The sequence below is a fragment of the Rhinopithecus bieti genome, unplaced genomic scaffold (assembly GCF_001698545.2).
Source record: "Rhinopithecus bieti isolate Rb0 unplaced genomic scaffold, ASM169854v2 scaffold_31823, whole genome shotgun sequence".
NCBI classification, from domain to species: Eukaryota; Metazoa; Chordata; class Mammalia; order Primates; family Cercopithecidae; genus Rhinopithecus; species Rhinopithecus bieti.
In genome coordinates, this window is record NW_016814121.1 from 2,828,982 (window position 1) to 2,844,972 (window position 15,991).

Consider the following 15,991-nt stretch of genomic DNA (forward strand, 5'->3'; position numbering starts at 1 on the left):
AAGAAACATTTGTACCCCAAGTGTTAGCTGCCCGGGGTCCCCAAATTCTGCATCTGTGAGGTTGGAATGTGTCTCGAAAATGCAGATTGAAGTGATACAAGCTCAGGCACTCCCGCCTCAACCCCTGGCTGGATTTCCTGCTCGGTCTGAATTCTGGGTCCCGATAGGACCCCTCTTCTCCCCTCCCCACCTGTGCTGGACAGCTCCCTCTTCCTTTCCTGGACTTTGGTGTGAGGCAGGGCCCACTCTTTTCATTTCCCCAAACCATCACCAACACAAGACTATTGAGCAGGGAGGACTTTATACCAAGGATTGGAGGATAATGAATGGGATTCTGCAGCATGACACTGAAAATCACTTTCCATGCAAGAGCAAACATCCCCTGGTGTGTATTGCATCAGTGCTGTGGTTCCCAGCACTGTGGGCCCTCCCCGGAACCCCAACTGCCTGGGGGTTCTGCCCCCTACCTCATGCTGTCTCACCTCCACCCCTCCACCTGGGCATTTCTTGCTGGGTTTCCTGCAGCTTCTCCTCCCAGGTCAGCCTCGAGCCTCTGCTTTTCACACCTAAATAGTCAGTCCATCAGGATGTTCTGCTGAAAAAAGAAAAAAAAAAAAGTCAGTTTTCTCCCTAAGAGGAACTCTGCATCCAGCTTTTAAAATCACGTTTCCCCTTTCTGCTCTGCATTTATTGAGCACTGACGGTGTTAGAAGACCTGTGGGAAGGGCTAGAGACACAAAGACAGAACTGGCAGGTGCTGTCCTCACCTGGAGTGACCACATTGTCCTGTTCCTGGGTTCTAGCCTCAGCCTTGACAGTCCAGCCTCAGACACATCACAAGATGCCACACACAGCATTCCAGTGGGCTCAGGGCACAGACCCACCACCCAGGCACCCATGAATTGACACAAAGGCTGCGCGCACACACACTCACACACACAAACACACACACTCACTCATACACATACTCACACACACACATTCACACACACTCACATACACTCACACACAAACACACACAAAACACACAAACACGCACAAACACACACACACACAAACACACACACACACTCATACACACACATTCACACACACTCATACACTCACACACGTGCACACACACTCACACACACAAACACGCACACACATTCACACAGACACATTCACACACACACACAAACACGCACATACGTTCACATACACTCATATACACACACACTCATACACAAACACGCACATTCACACACATGCGCACAAACACGCACACACATTCACACACACAAACACGCACACACATTCACACACAACCACACACAAACACGCACACACATTCACATACACAAACACACACACACTTACACACAAACACGCACCACATTCACACACCAACCACACACCAAAACACGCACACGATTCACACACACAAAACACGCACACATTCACACACCAAACGCACACGCATCACGCCACACACATTCACACACACTCATACACACACACACATTCTCTCCGTGCTAATTCCTCACGCGCTTTGATCACGGCCTCTCATCTGTCATCACCACTCAATGTTGACAAGCAAAATAAAAAGAAAGAAAGAAAGAAATTCGCCCCGTCACTTGGACTCCCCACCACAGGGCTTGGCAGCACCCCCAACCCCGCCTTTGTATTATGGGTTTATGTCAAGGTATGTTGGATTCTAAATTAAATGTCAGCCCACTGTACATTTCTGGCTCCAGCCGCAGAAAATAAGGAGCTGGCGTTGGAGACCATCCAGTCGTTCAGCTCCCCGTGCCTAACCGTGAGGGGTGACAAGCCCATTGAATCACCGCACAGTAGATTTCCACACCACAGGAAGCCAAGATACATTTATTTTTAATGATAAATGTGACTGTCAGAGTTAAGTTGAAACAGCTTTATGGTGAGAGCTGAGTGCCCTTGGCAGTGCAGGGCAGAGGCTGAGTGGATGGGGACTAGAGGTCCCGACCTTCTGGCCAGTCAGTCCCCCAGGCCCAGAGAGACAGGCACATTGGCTATTCTGCCCACGTCCGCTAAGCCCTGCTGAATGCTGGCTCAGCGCACTCACCGGGTGACTCAGGCCCCGCTCTGGCAGACCAAGAGGCACCGAGGTATTGAAAAAAGAGAGATGGTCTCTAGAAGTGCACAGACTAGGGTTCAAATTCTGCCCCACCGGCCAGCTGCAGGGGCTCACGCCTGTAATCCCAGCACTTTGGGAGGCCGAGGTGGGCAAATCGGGAGGTCAAGAGATCGAGACCATCCTGGCAAACATGGTGAAACCCTGTCTCTACTAAAAATACAAAAATTAGCTGGGTGTAGTGGTGTGCGCATGTAGTCCTAGCTACTAGGGAGGCTGAGGCAGGAGAATCGCTTGAACCCAGGAGGTTGCAGTGAGCCAACAAGCTGAGATCGCACCACTGCACTCCAACCTGGCAACAGATAGAGACTCTGTCTCAAAAAAAAAAAGAAATCTGCCCCACCAATGGCTGTGTGGTCTTGATCGAGTTACTTAACCTCTCTGAGCTTCTATTGCCTCATCTAGAAAATGAGGCTATTAATAACACTTACAGGTCTTGGGTGAGGATTGCTTGAAATAAGATGGTATTGCTAATGGTATTGATGTATCCAGCACATGGAAAATGTTTGGCAAATGGTAATTCCATTTTTTTTTTTTTTTTTTTTTTGAGACAATCTTGCTCTGTTGCCAAGGCTGGAGTGCAGTGGCACAATCTCGGCTCACTGCAGCCTCTGCCTCATGGGTTCTAAGCGATTCTCCTGCCTCAGTCTCTGGAGTAGCTGGGATTACAGGAGTGCGCCACCACGCCTGGCTAATTTTGTATTTTTAGTAGAGATGGGGTATCACCATGTTGGCCAAGCTGGTCTCGAACTCCTGATCTCAGGTGATCTACTGGCCTTGCTCTCCCAAAGTGCTGGAATCACAGGTGTGAGCCCCTATGCCTGGCCCCATATTAATCGTATCATCTTGTTAATTACACAATTACCCAGGTCATGTAATTTACCTTTCTGAATCAGTTTCCTCATCCACAAAATGGGGACAATAGTGCCCACTTAGAGCGGCTGGGAGGGTATAAGGTGCCCAGCACGGGGCTGAGCGTAAGGGTGCTGCCAACAGGTGGCTGTTGGTCACGGCTGGCACCCTGAATGTTCTCCCCCTATGTCCCTGGCTGCTGTTCCTTGTCTCCCCTTGGGCTCTTCTTTCCACCTCTCCCATGTCGCCATACTGCCTGCCCTGCACCCACTCCCTGCTAAGGGAGGGGTCCTGCATTAGGCCCCCAACAGCCATGCCCCCATATTGAACCTGACCAAGGTCTGATTGGTTGGTACCTGACCAAGGACAGCTGTCTCTGGCCATCTGCCACCTATGATTGATATGCCTGGTTCAGTCCTAAATAGGAGTTGCCCATTGGTGGGGCCATCATATCCAGTTGACCTTGGAAACACAACATAGGAACAGGCAGAATTGGTGAGGCAGACAGAGGAAGGTGAGGGGATGCGCAGAGAGTGAACAAGTGTACCAGACAACCTCAAGTCTAACCCCATGTAGCCTCCTGGTCCCGGGTTCCAGCATCCTGAGGTGCTGGCTCATCCCTGACAAGGAATGCTCAGTCTTGGGCCGGCTGGAAAGCCCTGATTCTGTCCTGTCCCATCTGCTGAGCACAGCCAAGCTTGCCCCCAGCGCTCTGTGGCCATCAACCTTGTCAAAGGGAAATTTGAGGGTGGAGGGCCTGTCTGCTCTGTGGGGTCGGCTGCCCTATCTCTGGCACAGATCTTGGCTGTGGCTCAGCACTGGCTTCTGGGATCCACTTCCATTTTATTCCTCTCCACCAATTCGGAGGCTCCAGTGAATGGGGGTGGCCCTCCCTTCTCCCAGAACGATGCCCTAAGTATGTCCGCGGAGTGCAGCGTGTAAAGCTCTGAGCAGATGCCTGCAGGCTCATGACAGTCCTGCATCACGGCTGACCCTTCTCCCGGGGTGTGAAGCAGAGGTGTCAGCACAGAGGGGGTGACAGAGTGAGACCCGCTCCCAAAGACACACATGGAAGGCACACCCGCAGGCTGGAAAGTTGAGAAACTTGTGGCTGAGCGGGTGAGATGATTCAACCTCCAACCTCCTCCAACACTCCCAGGAGGAGCCGCTAGGTGGCCCCGCTTACCTGTCCAACAGCGCTTCTGCAGGCCTGGAAGGAGATCTTCCAGAGCGTCCTCCCGTCCTCTCGTCCTCCCGTCCTCCGGTTTGCACCTGCCCAGGTACCCCCGGTTCACTCCCCGAGCTCCGCCTTCCCTTCTGTGGCCCCGCCATTGGAAATGCCTTTCCCTCAGCACCCAGACGTCTGGATGCTGCCTTCATGGGCCTTGGGGGTGGGCTCACACCCCTGCATCCCAGGATGCTTCCCTGACTGCTGGTAGCACACCCCCAAGATCTCCTCCGTTGGCCCTTAGCACCCCTCCCTTGGGTTCTCAGTTCAGCTCCCTATCCTCGCTCCACCCCCAGGGTGATCTTTTATCTGTGCACAAATGCGTCTGAAGTTTACATCCTCTCCCCAAACTGTGGAGTCAGAGCCTTGCATTTCTGCCACCTGCCTGCTTTGTGCCTGTAACTGCACAGGGGCCTGCAAACTTCGCCACTCCCCAACAATAGGCAAGTCCTTGTTTACAAGGAAACCGAGGCTTGGGGATGACGTGGAATCTGCCCAAGGTCACAGCAGGAACACCTGAGCCTTGCCCTGCTCAGGTGCTGTGATGCACTGTGGCAGAGCCCTTCCGAAGCGTGTGCGGTTAACCCTTTGGCTTACATGGGGAAACTGAGGCCAGGAGAGGTATGTTGCTTGCCCTCAGCCACACAGCCAGGGCCCTGTGCCCTCTACCACATCCTTCTTCCCAAGTCTGAGGGCCCTCTAGGTCACCTGCTGACCCTCTTAATTCATAGGAAAGGCCCAGGGCCGAGAAACAGCCAGAGGCCAGAATTGGAACCCGGGTCTCCTGATTGCCAGCCATTGCTGTGGGATCCTCTCCAACTCCCGGGCCGCCTCAGTTCGGGAAGCCGGGATCGGGCCGCAGGTGAGGCCAGCGGTCGTCCTGGAAGGAAAAGGCGGCTGGGGACAAACAGCTGGTGGCTTGTGAACCCAGCGCCTGGCGGGTGACAGTCTCCTCGGATGGCACGGGGCCCAGGGAGTGCCCCAGCCCAGGCTGGACGCGGCCCCCACCCCCAGCCAGTCTGCCCTGCCGGTGCCGGACGCGTAGAGGGATCGGGAGAGGGACGAAGATGGGGCGACAGACTGGCAGCCAGTGGGGGAGAGACGGAGACGGTGCCAGGGAACAGCGCGGCGGCCAAGGCGCCCCGGGAGCCGGAAAACAGCTTTGGGGAGAAGCGGGGGCGGGGAACGGGGGTGTCTGTCTGGAGCTGGGGAGCAGAAAAGATGGGGCTGCAGAAAGGGGCGGAGGAGGGGCGGCCGGCGGGCTCGGCGGGAGGGGAGCGCGGCGTCGGGCAGTGTGGGCGCCTCCCGGTCGGAAGCCACAATAGCAGCTCCTTCGCCGCGCAGATTAAGGACTTTGTCAATTACCTCCGAAAGCCGCTCCGGGCGGATTAAATGCTTTTAAAAGTGCTGCTGGTGGGAAGGGGCAACTAAGAAGCCCCCTCCCGGCACAAATCCCCTCCCGGCGGAGGAGGAGATGGTGGCTGGGACCGCGCGGGGCGCGCCGGGGAGCGCGGGCGATCCACCGGGAGCGCGGGTCAAGCGCAGAGCGACTCGGGACCACAGAGCAGTCGACTGTGGCAGTGGCGGGGACCCCCATTTCGCCCACGGGCCGCCCGGGCCAGGGGGCGTCGGGTGGGCTCTCCGACCGCGGGCGTGAGGGCAGGGGTCTGCGGAAGCGAACTGGGACGCCCCCAGGACCAGGCTCACGCGTCGGGGTCGGGAGCAGGGAGTTCCCCGGGGGCTGGAGACCCCACAGCTGGGTGCACTTGCCCCAGAACCTGGACCGAGACCTCGCAGGGCCCGCAAGGACGCACCCCCACCGAACCTGCCCCAGGTGCAGCCAGGATCTTGGGGCGAGCCCTGCTCCTTGAGCCGGGAGGGAGCCAGGAGGAGCGCCGCGCCACTCCCCCGAGACGCCTAACCGGCCGGCAGGGGCGCCCTTGGGGTCCGCCCCGCGCACGGTGAGTTGTGCGAGTCCGGCCCGGGAGGAAGTTTGAGCAGAGACGCAGCCGGGGGGCTATCAAGCCCCTCCGGGAGCCAGCAGGAGCCGGGCTGCCCGCGGCTGTTTGCTGCCCTTCGGCGGGCCGCGGTGTCTGGGGGTCAGTTCGGCCTCCTTTCTTTCTCTTGGCCTTTTCGGAGGCGGAGTTCACTATCCAAGTCCGCGGGTGTGAGCGCGCGCGCGTGTGTGAGTGTGTCGGGGGAGGCCAAGGGGAGCAATAAAAAGCAAAGAGAGTCCGAGACCAGAAAAGACGCGGAGATTAAGAAGGAAGGAGGAGGGACGAGGGAGGAGGGAAAGGAGCGCGCCAGGGAGGCGCGGGAGCCGTGAGCGGGGACGGCGCGCAGCGCGAGCGGCGGGCGTTGGGCTGGCGGCTCTCGCGCTCCCGCTCCCGCTCCCGCCCGCACACAGCGGCGGCGCTCATCCGCACACGCCTGCCCGCTCCCGGGCCGCCCCGGCGCGGGGCCACAGAGGCGGGGACCCCGGTGAACAAGCGCGCCCCGCGCCCGCGTCCGCGCCGCACCCCGCCCGCCTTTGCGCTCCGCAGCGGCGCGCCTCGCCCGGCGCCCCGCCAGTCCTGCCGGAAGATGGTCAACGACCGGTGGAAGACCATGGGCGGCGCTGCCCAACTTGAGGACCGGCCGCGCGACAAGCCGCAGGTACGCGCGGGCGCTGGGACACTGGGCCTGGGCGGCTGGCCAGGCGGTGGCTGCTCGGGCCGGCGGGGCGGGCACCCAGTGCGGGGCCTGGAGTTTAGAGCGCACCCCTTCAAGGCTCCGGAGGCACGGGCCGGGATGGGGACCCTCCTCTCCTCCTCCCCTAACCGAGGCTTGAACTCGAGGTTCGATGGGGGCGGCACCCCTGCAGGAGCCACACGCGCTGCGGGCCGGGTACCCTCTGTCCCCGCACCCCCAGCGACCCCCTGGTGCACGCGGGTGCAGAGGGAGTCGGGGACTTACAGTTCGCTGTGTGTCCACAGACAAATCAGCCCCCTTGCTGAGTCTCCGTTTCCTCACCTCTCCAATGGGCATCTTAGCCACCCACAAAATCTCCATTCTGGGCGCCACCCTGTGTCAGGCACCTGGTCCTGAACCTGACCCCCTGAATCTCCTCTGCATCCTTCCCTCTTTAGCCAGGGCCCTGCATACAGTAGGGGATCAATAAAGATTCATCTCCTGCAGGAACGCTGGGTATTTTGATTTTCTGACTTTAAGACAAGGAAAGCAGGGCTCAGAGACGGTTGGCTCCTGCCTGAGGCCATGCAGCTCTGCTGGGATTTGAACCCTTGTCTGTGTGCTCCAGGGCTGGTTCATTCCTCCCTTCCTGCTGCCTCTTCAGGGACAGTGGAGGTGGGGCTTGGAGGGTGCCCAGGGCTGTGCGGTGGAAGCGGGTGAGGGCAGAGCACCCAGGCTGGCCAGCAAGGAGGCTGGAGTCCGGAAGCCGAGGCGGAGGGGAGCCCCAGGGCTGCCCGGGGCTGGGCTGCCAAGGGACTGGGGCAGGCAGGCGAAAGGAGGAGGCAGCTCGCTCACCAAGGAGGGGAAGGAATAGGGCTGCCCATTTTAAATTTTAAATTTCTCCCAGACAGATGTCATTGGGGAAGGAACAGTTCGTGCTTGCAGCTGCAGGAGGGGGTGGCACGGGCAGCTCTTGGTGGTCCCTTCCCCTCAGGAGCTGCAACCTGCTCATTCTTCCTGGTGTGATACTGCTGTGGCACAAGGGCCCAGCCCTCTACGGTTTGCAAAGCCCCTTCCCATTCATCGGCACTACCTCACTTCTCCAAGCAGGCTGGGGGCCAGTGCGTCCCCACATCACAGACCAGGGATCAGAGAGGTTGGGAACGTGCCCAAGTCACACGGCACGTTGGCAAGAGAGTGGAGATTCAAAGCCTGGTCTAACCACACACCTATCCCACTGCTTCTCATGGGCAGTCGGGCCCCTCTAAAGGTCAGGTCTGCACCTAAGCCCCCTCCAAATAACAAGTTCCCTCCTGCTGAGATCTGACTTCTCCCCCTTAGCAAGAACTGTCTTAACTTCTAGACCTGTCCTCCAAGGCCATTCCTAGCCTGGCGCACTGTGCCTTCCCACTGGTCCCTTACAGGCAGTGACTGTTATTTGCCAACCCTGGGCCCCACACCACGCTGCCCCATTTCCAGATCTTTTCTGTGTCATCTTGTTTGCTTCCCCAGGCTTACACACACACACACACACACAGACACACACCCCTCCACTCAGCGACACCCTACATATACTCAAAACCCAACTCGAATGCTGCCACCTCCTCCAGGGAGCCTTCCCTGATGCCCTGTGGCTGTGTCTCTAAGTTCTAGTAGTGTTCTAGCCTGTGCCACTCAGCTGCTTTGTTCTGGGCCCCTCCTGCATCAGGAGGTCCCTTTGCACACACCCTCTTCTGGAGCCCATCTCTGGTTCTCTCCCCGGGCCCAGGCTCCATTCCTTCCAGGCAGCTCAGGTCAGGCATTGAGGGTGTTTGCTGAATCGAACTGCATGAAGCTTTGGCCAGGAAGAGCCTCAGGAGACAGCCAGCAGGCACTGGTCTGTCTCAAGGGGAGGTGCCTTCTGGGGAATGTGTTTGAAATGTGGCTTCAAGGCCTCTGGATCGGGCCCTGCCTTCCTCTGCTGCTCCCTGAGGGCACAGCTTTCCGCTGCCACCAGGCCACACAGCCCAGCTGTCTGCCTCTTGGCACTGGAGGCAGCTTGAAGGCTGTGGCTCCTGGAGCCTGGGCCAATAGCAAGTACCCGCCTCCCCTCCCCACCCCTTTGGTGACCCAGCATGTAGACAGCCTGTTCCCTGTGCCAGCTCTGGGCTTGTTTGAAGCTTCAGACAAGAGGCAAGGCCTTTCCTGTGGCCACTGTCAGAAGAAAGAGAGAGCGCTGGCTGCCCTGGTTCCCTTGGGCCTGCCCTCCCCTGGGCCAGCCTTCTCTCCTCCTTTGCGGCCAGGTTCATCTCACCCACTGACATGCTGTGTGGCTCTGGGTAAGTGACTCCCCCTCTCTGGGCCTGGGCTTCACCATCTGTAAAGTGGGAATAGCAATCTTTGCTTCCTCCTCATTTCACAAGGGCTGTTATGGGGGCCACGTGAAATACTGGTGTGTTTTGCAAACTGTAAAGCACTATATGCTCATGAGGGGGATGCCTGTCGCAGCAGCCTGTCCCCTCCACAGGCTGGCTGTGTCCCGGTCTCCTCTCTGCCCACCAGGAAACGCCGTCTGAACATCTGGCTCCTACCCGAGGGGCCTGGCCGAGATTCTTTAATGGGGGATTTTCCTCTGGGAGCATAATGCCGATGGTGCACTCCAAGCACCAGTAGGTCACAGGCCACACCTCTCGTTTCTTAGTCACAGGCACCCTAGGAGCTTGGTGGCAGGGATGATGAACCCATTTGATAGACGAGGAAACTGAGACTAAGAGCTGGAGCTGGGACTCGAACCTGGGTCTTCTTGGACAGCAGACAAGGGCCTCTGTGGGAAGTTGGAGGGAAGAGAGGCTGGCCGCCCTTTCTTGGTTCAGCCCACGCAGCCCGAGTTGGGGCTCCAGTGTCCAGGCTGTGTGGTTCTCAGGGCACCGAAACACCTGCTGTGAGTGGGGATAGCCTAGGTCCAGAGGTCCTGAAGGATCTTTGTCCAAACGTAGCCATTTCTGGGGATGCTGTGGGCCCCATCTATCCCAGCCCTATCCAGCCTCAGCTCCTCTTTGCCGGGCGACCTTGGATGAGTTGCCATCTCGGACTTTGTTAGCGCATCCTCCCTCTCCCTGCAGATTGGACTTTGTTAGCGCGCCCTCCCTCTCCCTGCAGATTGGACTTTGTTAGCGCGCCCTCCCTCTCCCTGCAGATTGGACTTTGTTAGCGCGCCCTCCCTCTCCCTGCAGAAGGAAGAGCCTCTCACACCCTTGGGGCAGAGTGAAACGATATTTGCCAGGAGTTTGGAGTTTGTCAGATGAAAGGCTCTAGAAATAGCAATGATTCTTCTGGTCTTGGAGCGTGGGGCAGGAAGTCACCCTGCAACCATCTCCGCTGGTCAGAGGGGCTTGTTTCTCCCAAGCCACCCTACAGGGAGGTCAACTTCCAATCCATCCCAGGCAAGATCTCTTGACGCTTTCAACATTTGTAAGAACATTTCAGAAAGAAAGAAAGAAAAAAAAATCTCTTTGGGAAGTTCTTCCTGATATCTAACCTAAATCCCCACTGCATTAAATTTACTCAGTGACTATTGAGGGAGGCCCCACCTCATGCTAGGAGGTATAGTCTGGTGGATACGGTCTGTGCCTCAGGGAGCTTAGAGTCTCTTGGGGTGAACAAGCTCACAGGTCAGAGGCGATTACAAACCGTCGTGGGTGCTAGAAAGAAGACCTATGCCTCTTTCTTCTTGTCCCCTGGGGTTTGGGTTGAGGTCACTGTGCTAGGCTTGGGGTTTCCCGAGCCCCTTCTTCTGAGCTCACTGTTTAGCCGGGGTGTGGTGTGGCTGAGGAGGCAGAATGGACGGGAGCAGGTGACTGGCCAGATGTTGAGTGAGGGAGGGAGGCCTGGGGAGGTGCCAGCTTTATGGGGGCAGCAGGTGGGGTTGTTGCCATCCCTGAGTGAGAAGTAGGAGGGCTCAGGTTTGGGGTGGAGAGATGCTGGTTTGGGCTTCAGTGGGCTTGAGGCCCCAGTGGGCCCTCTGGAAAGGCCAGAGCTGTATGTTGGGGGGATGGCAGGCAAGACCCTTATAGGAAACATCTGGAGAACCCCTATCCATGGGTCAGAGCAAATGCTCCCAGGGAGTGAGACAGCTGGAGGGCTTGGATCCTCCAGGAGGGGCAGAGGCTGGGAGCTCTGTGGGGCGCTCTTGTCCCCTTGGACACCTTCAGCCCCTCCTGTGCCCCTCCCTGTGGCCTGAGGCTCCAGATGGCCCTAGCAGGGTTCTTCTGAAGGGTCACCAGCGGGATGGTGGTTCCCGCTCAGATCTCACAGAACAAGCTTGCAGACCCCCTTCCTAAGTCTTTGGGACCCCAGAATGGTGAGGAGAACCACCAGCCCTTCACCCCCCAGGGGTGTCTCCGGGACCCTCCCTCTGCCAGGGCCAGGGACTCAGAGTTCAGCCCTTACTGGGAGCTGTGTGCCCAGCCATGTGCCAGCCGGGAGCGGAGTGGGCTCCTGGGAGACAGGCGGAATTTCCCCAAGGCTCTGGCCTGAGGCAAGGCCCAGTCCTCTCAACCCACGGAGCCCATAAGCCCCCGCCCAGGCTCTGTGCAAGCCTCTACTGGATCCAGAGCGCACAGGACCCCGCCACCTCCAACTTTCCATCTCCCAATGCAACGCCCCAGGTTGTGTTTTTGTCATGCAGAACAGCTGCCTGCCTTGGGCTGGGTGCTCTTAGGCGATGGGGGTGGGTGGCAGGAGGGGCGCTTACCTGTGTCTAACCTGGCCTGGTCGCCCCTGGAGGGAGACTTTCGTCGTCTTACTTTCATCTGTGGAGTGTGGTCCCAGTCTCCCCAGGGCACTCCTGCCAGCCAGCTCCCTTAGGAGGTGAGGAGGAAGGGAGGTGTGCCAGCTTAGCAGAGCGCCTTGGCATCAAATCCCTTCCTCCTGAGCTCCCCCCACCCCGCTTCCTCAGAACCCCCAAGGCTGGGGCCTCAGGGAAGGTAGCCTGGACAGAGGTCACCCTATAACTGAGGCACCCCCGGGGGCTGCCTGCCGCCCTCCTGGCACGAGCCTTATCCTCCTTTTGGCCAAGGCTTCTTACGCAACCGTGAACCCTGGGTGGTCACTGGGGGTCACTCGAGGAGCCAAGCTGGGTCCCTCCAGCTGGAAGCTCATGCAGGTAGTCAGTGGCAGAAGTGGGCTTTGAACCCGGGGCTCCCGGCTCAGGCCCCGGTCTCTCTCCTGCCCACCTGCCCAGGATGCCCTGTCTTGGGAGCTGGGGGCTCTCTCCATTCCGCAGCCCCCAGGGAGTGCACCCCGCTTGGCCACGCCAGGACGGATGAATCAGTTCCAGCCTCAGGCACACCAGTTGGGCTGCTCAGCGCCCAGAGCCCCCCTTATTATCTCGGGCAGATTTCTTCGCAAGGCACGTAAACGGCAGCCCATAAAAGCGAACAGTACTTCATCTTTAAGGTGATCTCTGAAGACTAATTCTCCTCTGCTGAGTACCCCGTTTCATCTCCAAGCTCTGCTGTTCCCTGCCTCTAGGGGACCCCCTGCGGCTTCCTCGAGCCCCTCCCCATTTTGGTGCCCTCTGCCTTCCCACCAGGGAGGGGCTTGGGTGGGAGGAGGGTGCAAGATAGGGCAGGGGTGTGGGAGTCTCAGAGGGAAGACGGCTGACCTCTCTGCCATGCCAGCCCCAGCCTCGCCAGCCAGCAGACCTTAATGCTACATAGTCTGGTGATGCAGCCCTGAGCTGCTCGGGGCAAGGTGTCTCCCAACGGGCTCCAGAAGTGTGCATGACAGGGACTTAGCTGCTGACACAGAGCTTTGTCTATCACACCCAGCCATACTTTAGGCAGAGGAAGGAAATCATAGAACAGCCCAGTTATCGGCCCTGGCACAGAGGCAATTCCGGAGTGCCCCAGTCCTGGGTCCAGGTGGTGGCTCCAGTGCACCTCCCCCATGTGACTTTGGATGAGGGTCTTGTTCTCTGAGCCTCAGTTTTCCAATCTGCATAGTGAATTCAACCATAGCCTCAACTGCATGGGGTTACTTGGAGAATTCAGTGATGGGAACATGGTCCACGCCCAAGGAATGGCAGTGATGGTGCAGCGCCCACCTGTCTGTAAGCTGCTGACCTGCAGGTGGCTGGGGGCTGGGGATGGCCTGAAGCTTGCCCATTCTGTGCCAGGCTATCAGAGATGGGCACAGGGTCAGAGGCAGCCCTGCCTCGGGGCCCAGGGCCCAGCCAGGATCATGAGCCTCTGCCCTGCCAAGTCAGGTAGGTCTCAGGAATGCCTTCACCCCTTCCCTATGCCAGCTCCCTCCTTCTGTCCATCTGCCTGTCCACCCAGCAGCGGCCATCGGGGCTGCTCTGTGCCAGGTGTTGAGCAGGTCCCTACCTGTGGAGGGGCTCACAGTCCAGGGCAAGTTTCCTGAACTTGGGATTCACTGGTCCCTGAATCCTCAGAAGCTGTGCCCACAGCTTTCACAAGACACCCCGAAAGAGTTAGACAAACTCAAGAATCACAGTCTGTGCACCAGGCATGGTGGCTCGTGCCTGTAATCTCAGCACTTTGGGAGGCCAAGGTGTGAGGATTGCTTGAGCCCAGGTGTTTGAGGCCAGCCTGGGCAAAGTAAGGAGTCCCTATCACTACAAAAATTAAAAAAAAAAAATTAGCCGGGCATGATGGTGCATAGTCCCAGCTACTCAAGAGGCTGAGATGGGAAGGTTGCTTGAACCAAGGAATTTGAGGCTGCAGTGAGCTAGGATTGTGCCCTTGCACTGCAGCCTGGGCGACAGAGTGAGTCCTTGTCTCAAAAAAAAGAATCCCGCCAGGCGCGGTGGCTCACGCCTGTAATCCCAGCACTTTGGGAGGCCGAGGTCAGTGGATCACGAGGTCAGGAGATCGAGACCATCCTGGCTAACACGGTGAAACCCCGTCTCTACTAAAAATGCAAAAAATTAGCCGGGCGTGGTGGCAGGCGCCTGTATTCCCAGCTACTTGGGAGGCTGAGGCAGGAGAATGGCATGAACCCGGCGGGCGGAGCTTGCAGTGAGCTTACATCGCACCACTGCCCTCCAGCCCGAGTGACAGAGCAAGACTCCATCTCCAAAAAAAGAATCCCAGTAATCCAAGTTCGTAGAACAGGAACTCCCCCAAGAGCAGGAGCTGGAGCTGACTGGTCCCCTGATAACTCCTCAGGATTGGCCCAGAGTCTGGTCATGGGGAGATCTAGTGAATGTGGAATAGATGATTGAATGAATGAGTGAGTAAATGAAGTTGAAGGCCACAACAATCTGTCTTGTAAGCACCCTCACGGGGGGAGCACAGAGGAAGAGCCCCTCCAAGCTGGGGGGAGTGGAGTGGAAACAGTCAAGGAAGGCTTCCTGGAGGAGGTGACAGCTAGCTGAGCCCTGAAAGAAGAGAATACATTAGGCCAGTGGAAGAGGAGGAGGGGAAGCGGATGCCAAGGGAGCAGTTTGTGCAGAGCTGGTGCAGGAGAACTGTGCATTCAGGTCTGGCTGGAGTAAATTGTCTTGATGCGTGGAGCCTGGAATGGACGTAGCCCCCAAGGGGACCAGGCAGGCGTGGAGCACTGAGTCCTGGCAGCTGCATGACAACAGGGACAGGCCAAGGAACTCTCTTCCGCATCCTGACAACAAAGCAGATCTCTTTCCTGGGGGTCTGCATGTACAGGCGCATGTCCCCTCCACCCTGTCCTCTTTGGGTGCCAAGTAGGTCACTCGGCAGGTCCTTGTAGAATTTGAATTTGCAAAAATGATTCTTTCCTCTACCTCATCTTCTAGGTAGTAAGATACAATGACGTAAGAGGCATCTATCTCTGTACAGTGTATCACTAAGAAAGCAAGCGAACTGTCAATTACAATTGTTAGATGTCCCCCCACGTTGGAGATGCTAAAACGTGAAAAAAAGAGAAGGTGCATCCCAGCATTGACGACACACAGAAATAACACTTTGGGTGGAAAAAAAATGTCCTCCAGATGCTGTGTGCACATTGATCATGGGATAATAAAAGCCACTAATATTTATTGCGCGAGCACAACGTGCCAGGCACGGCTCCAAGCGCTTTAATATACGAAGTCATTTAAAGACAGGTCTCAAATTCAGAAAGTTGAAAATGTGGGGAAAGTGTGTCTGAGAGTTGAGGAAATTCCATCATAGGAGGGGCCTGGCCTGGGGAGGAAGGCAGGAGGCTTGGGGCCTAATCCCAATTCTGCTTTTGTTTGCTGTGTGACTCTGGGAGAGCCCCTTGCCCTCTCTGGGCCTCAGTTTTCCCTTGTGTGTAATGCTCAGGGGCCATGAGCAAGTCTGCCTGGTGAATCTGGGCCTCCGAGAGCGTGTGCAGCCACCCTCTGGTACCTCCGTTCACCACAAGCTGTTCCTCAGCCCTGGCTTCTGGCCAATACAGTTTTTTTTTTTTTTTTTTATCGCACCTGCCCTTCGTTCCCATTTGTTTGTTTGTTTGTTTTTGAGACGGAGTCTAGCTCTGTCTCCAGGCTGGAGTTCAGTGGCACGATCTCAGCTCACTGTAACCTCCGCCTCCCAGGTTCAAGGGATTCTCCTGCCTCAGCCTCCCGAGTAGCTGGGACTACAGGTGTCCGCCACCACGCCCAGCTAATTTTTGTATTTTTAGTAGAGACGGGGTTTCACCTTGTTGGCCAGGATGGTCTCGATCTCCTGACCTCGTGACCTGCCCGCCTCGGCCTCCCAAGTGTTGGCCTTACAGGCGTGAGCCACCTCGCCCGGCCCCGTTCCCGGTTTTGAGATATGGCTTGTTCTGGAGTGACAGCCACCTGTTGCCTCAGCACCCCTCCTCCTTGGAAGGCAGCAGGCCTCTTCTCCAGGGTGGCCTTAGGGCTACCTGGCCCAGCAGGTTGGCATTTGCCCTGCCAGGAGCCTGCTCTGTGAAGAGGTAGAGGAAGGAGAGAGGACGGGCTGGGGTGCGGGGAGGAGGTGCCTGGGAGCCCCCATGTGCCCTGGGGACTAAAGGACAGTGGGACAGAACACGAGATGTGGCTGCCGCTGTTGGAAGGGACCTTCCGTGATGGGTGCCCACTACCCCAGGGCACTCGTTCCAGAAACAGCACGAGACCATCT

General features: G+C 57.5%; 1 protein-coding gene across 2 annotated transcripts in view; it reads left to right on the plus strand.

Moving 5' to 3' along the window:
- Nucleotides 1–6,383: 6,383 nt before the first annotated feature.
- FIBCD1 (fibrinogen C domain containing 1) overlaps nucleotides 6,384–15,991 on the plus strand; it is a 37,033-nt gene continuing 27,425 nt past the window's right edge. Inside the window, exons 1-2 of one of the 2 annotated variants that reach the window (XM_017849897.1) lie at nucleotides 6,384–6,417; nucleotides 6,776–6,887. In XM_017849897.1, coding sequence (XP_017705386.1) covers nucleotides 6,816–6,887 — 72 coding nt within the window. In that variant the 5' untranslated portion in view covers nucleotides 6,384–6,417; nucleotides 6,776–6,815. Of the gene's footprint in view, nucleotides 6,418–6,775; nucleotides 6,888–15,991 lie in introns of those variants that run through there. The other variant, XM_017849899.1, reaches the window with a different exon arrangement.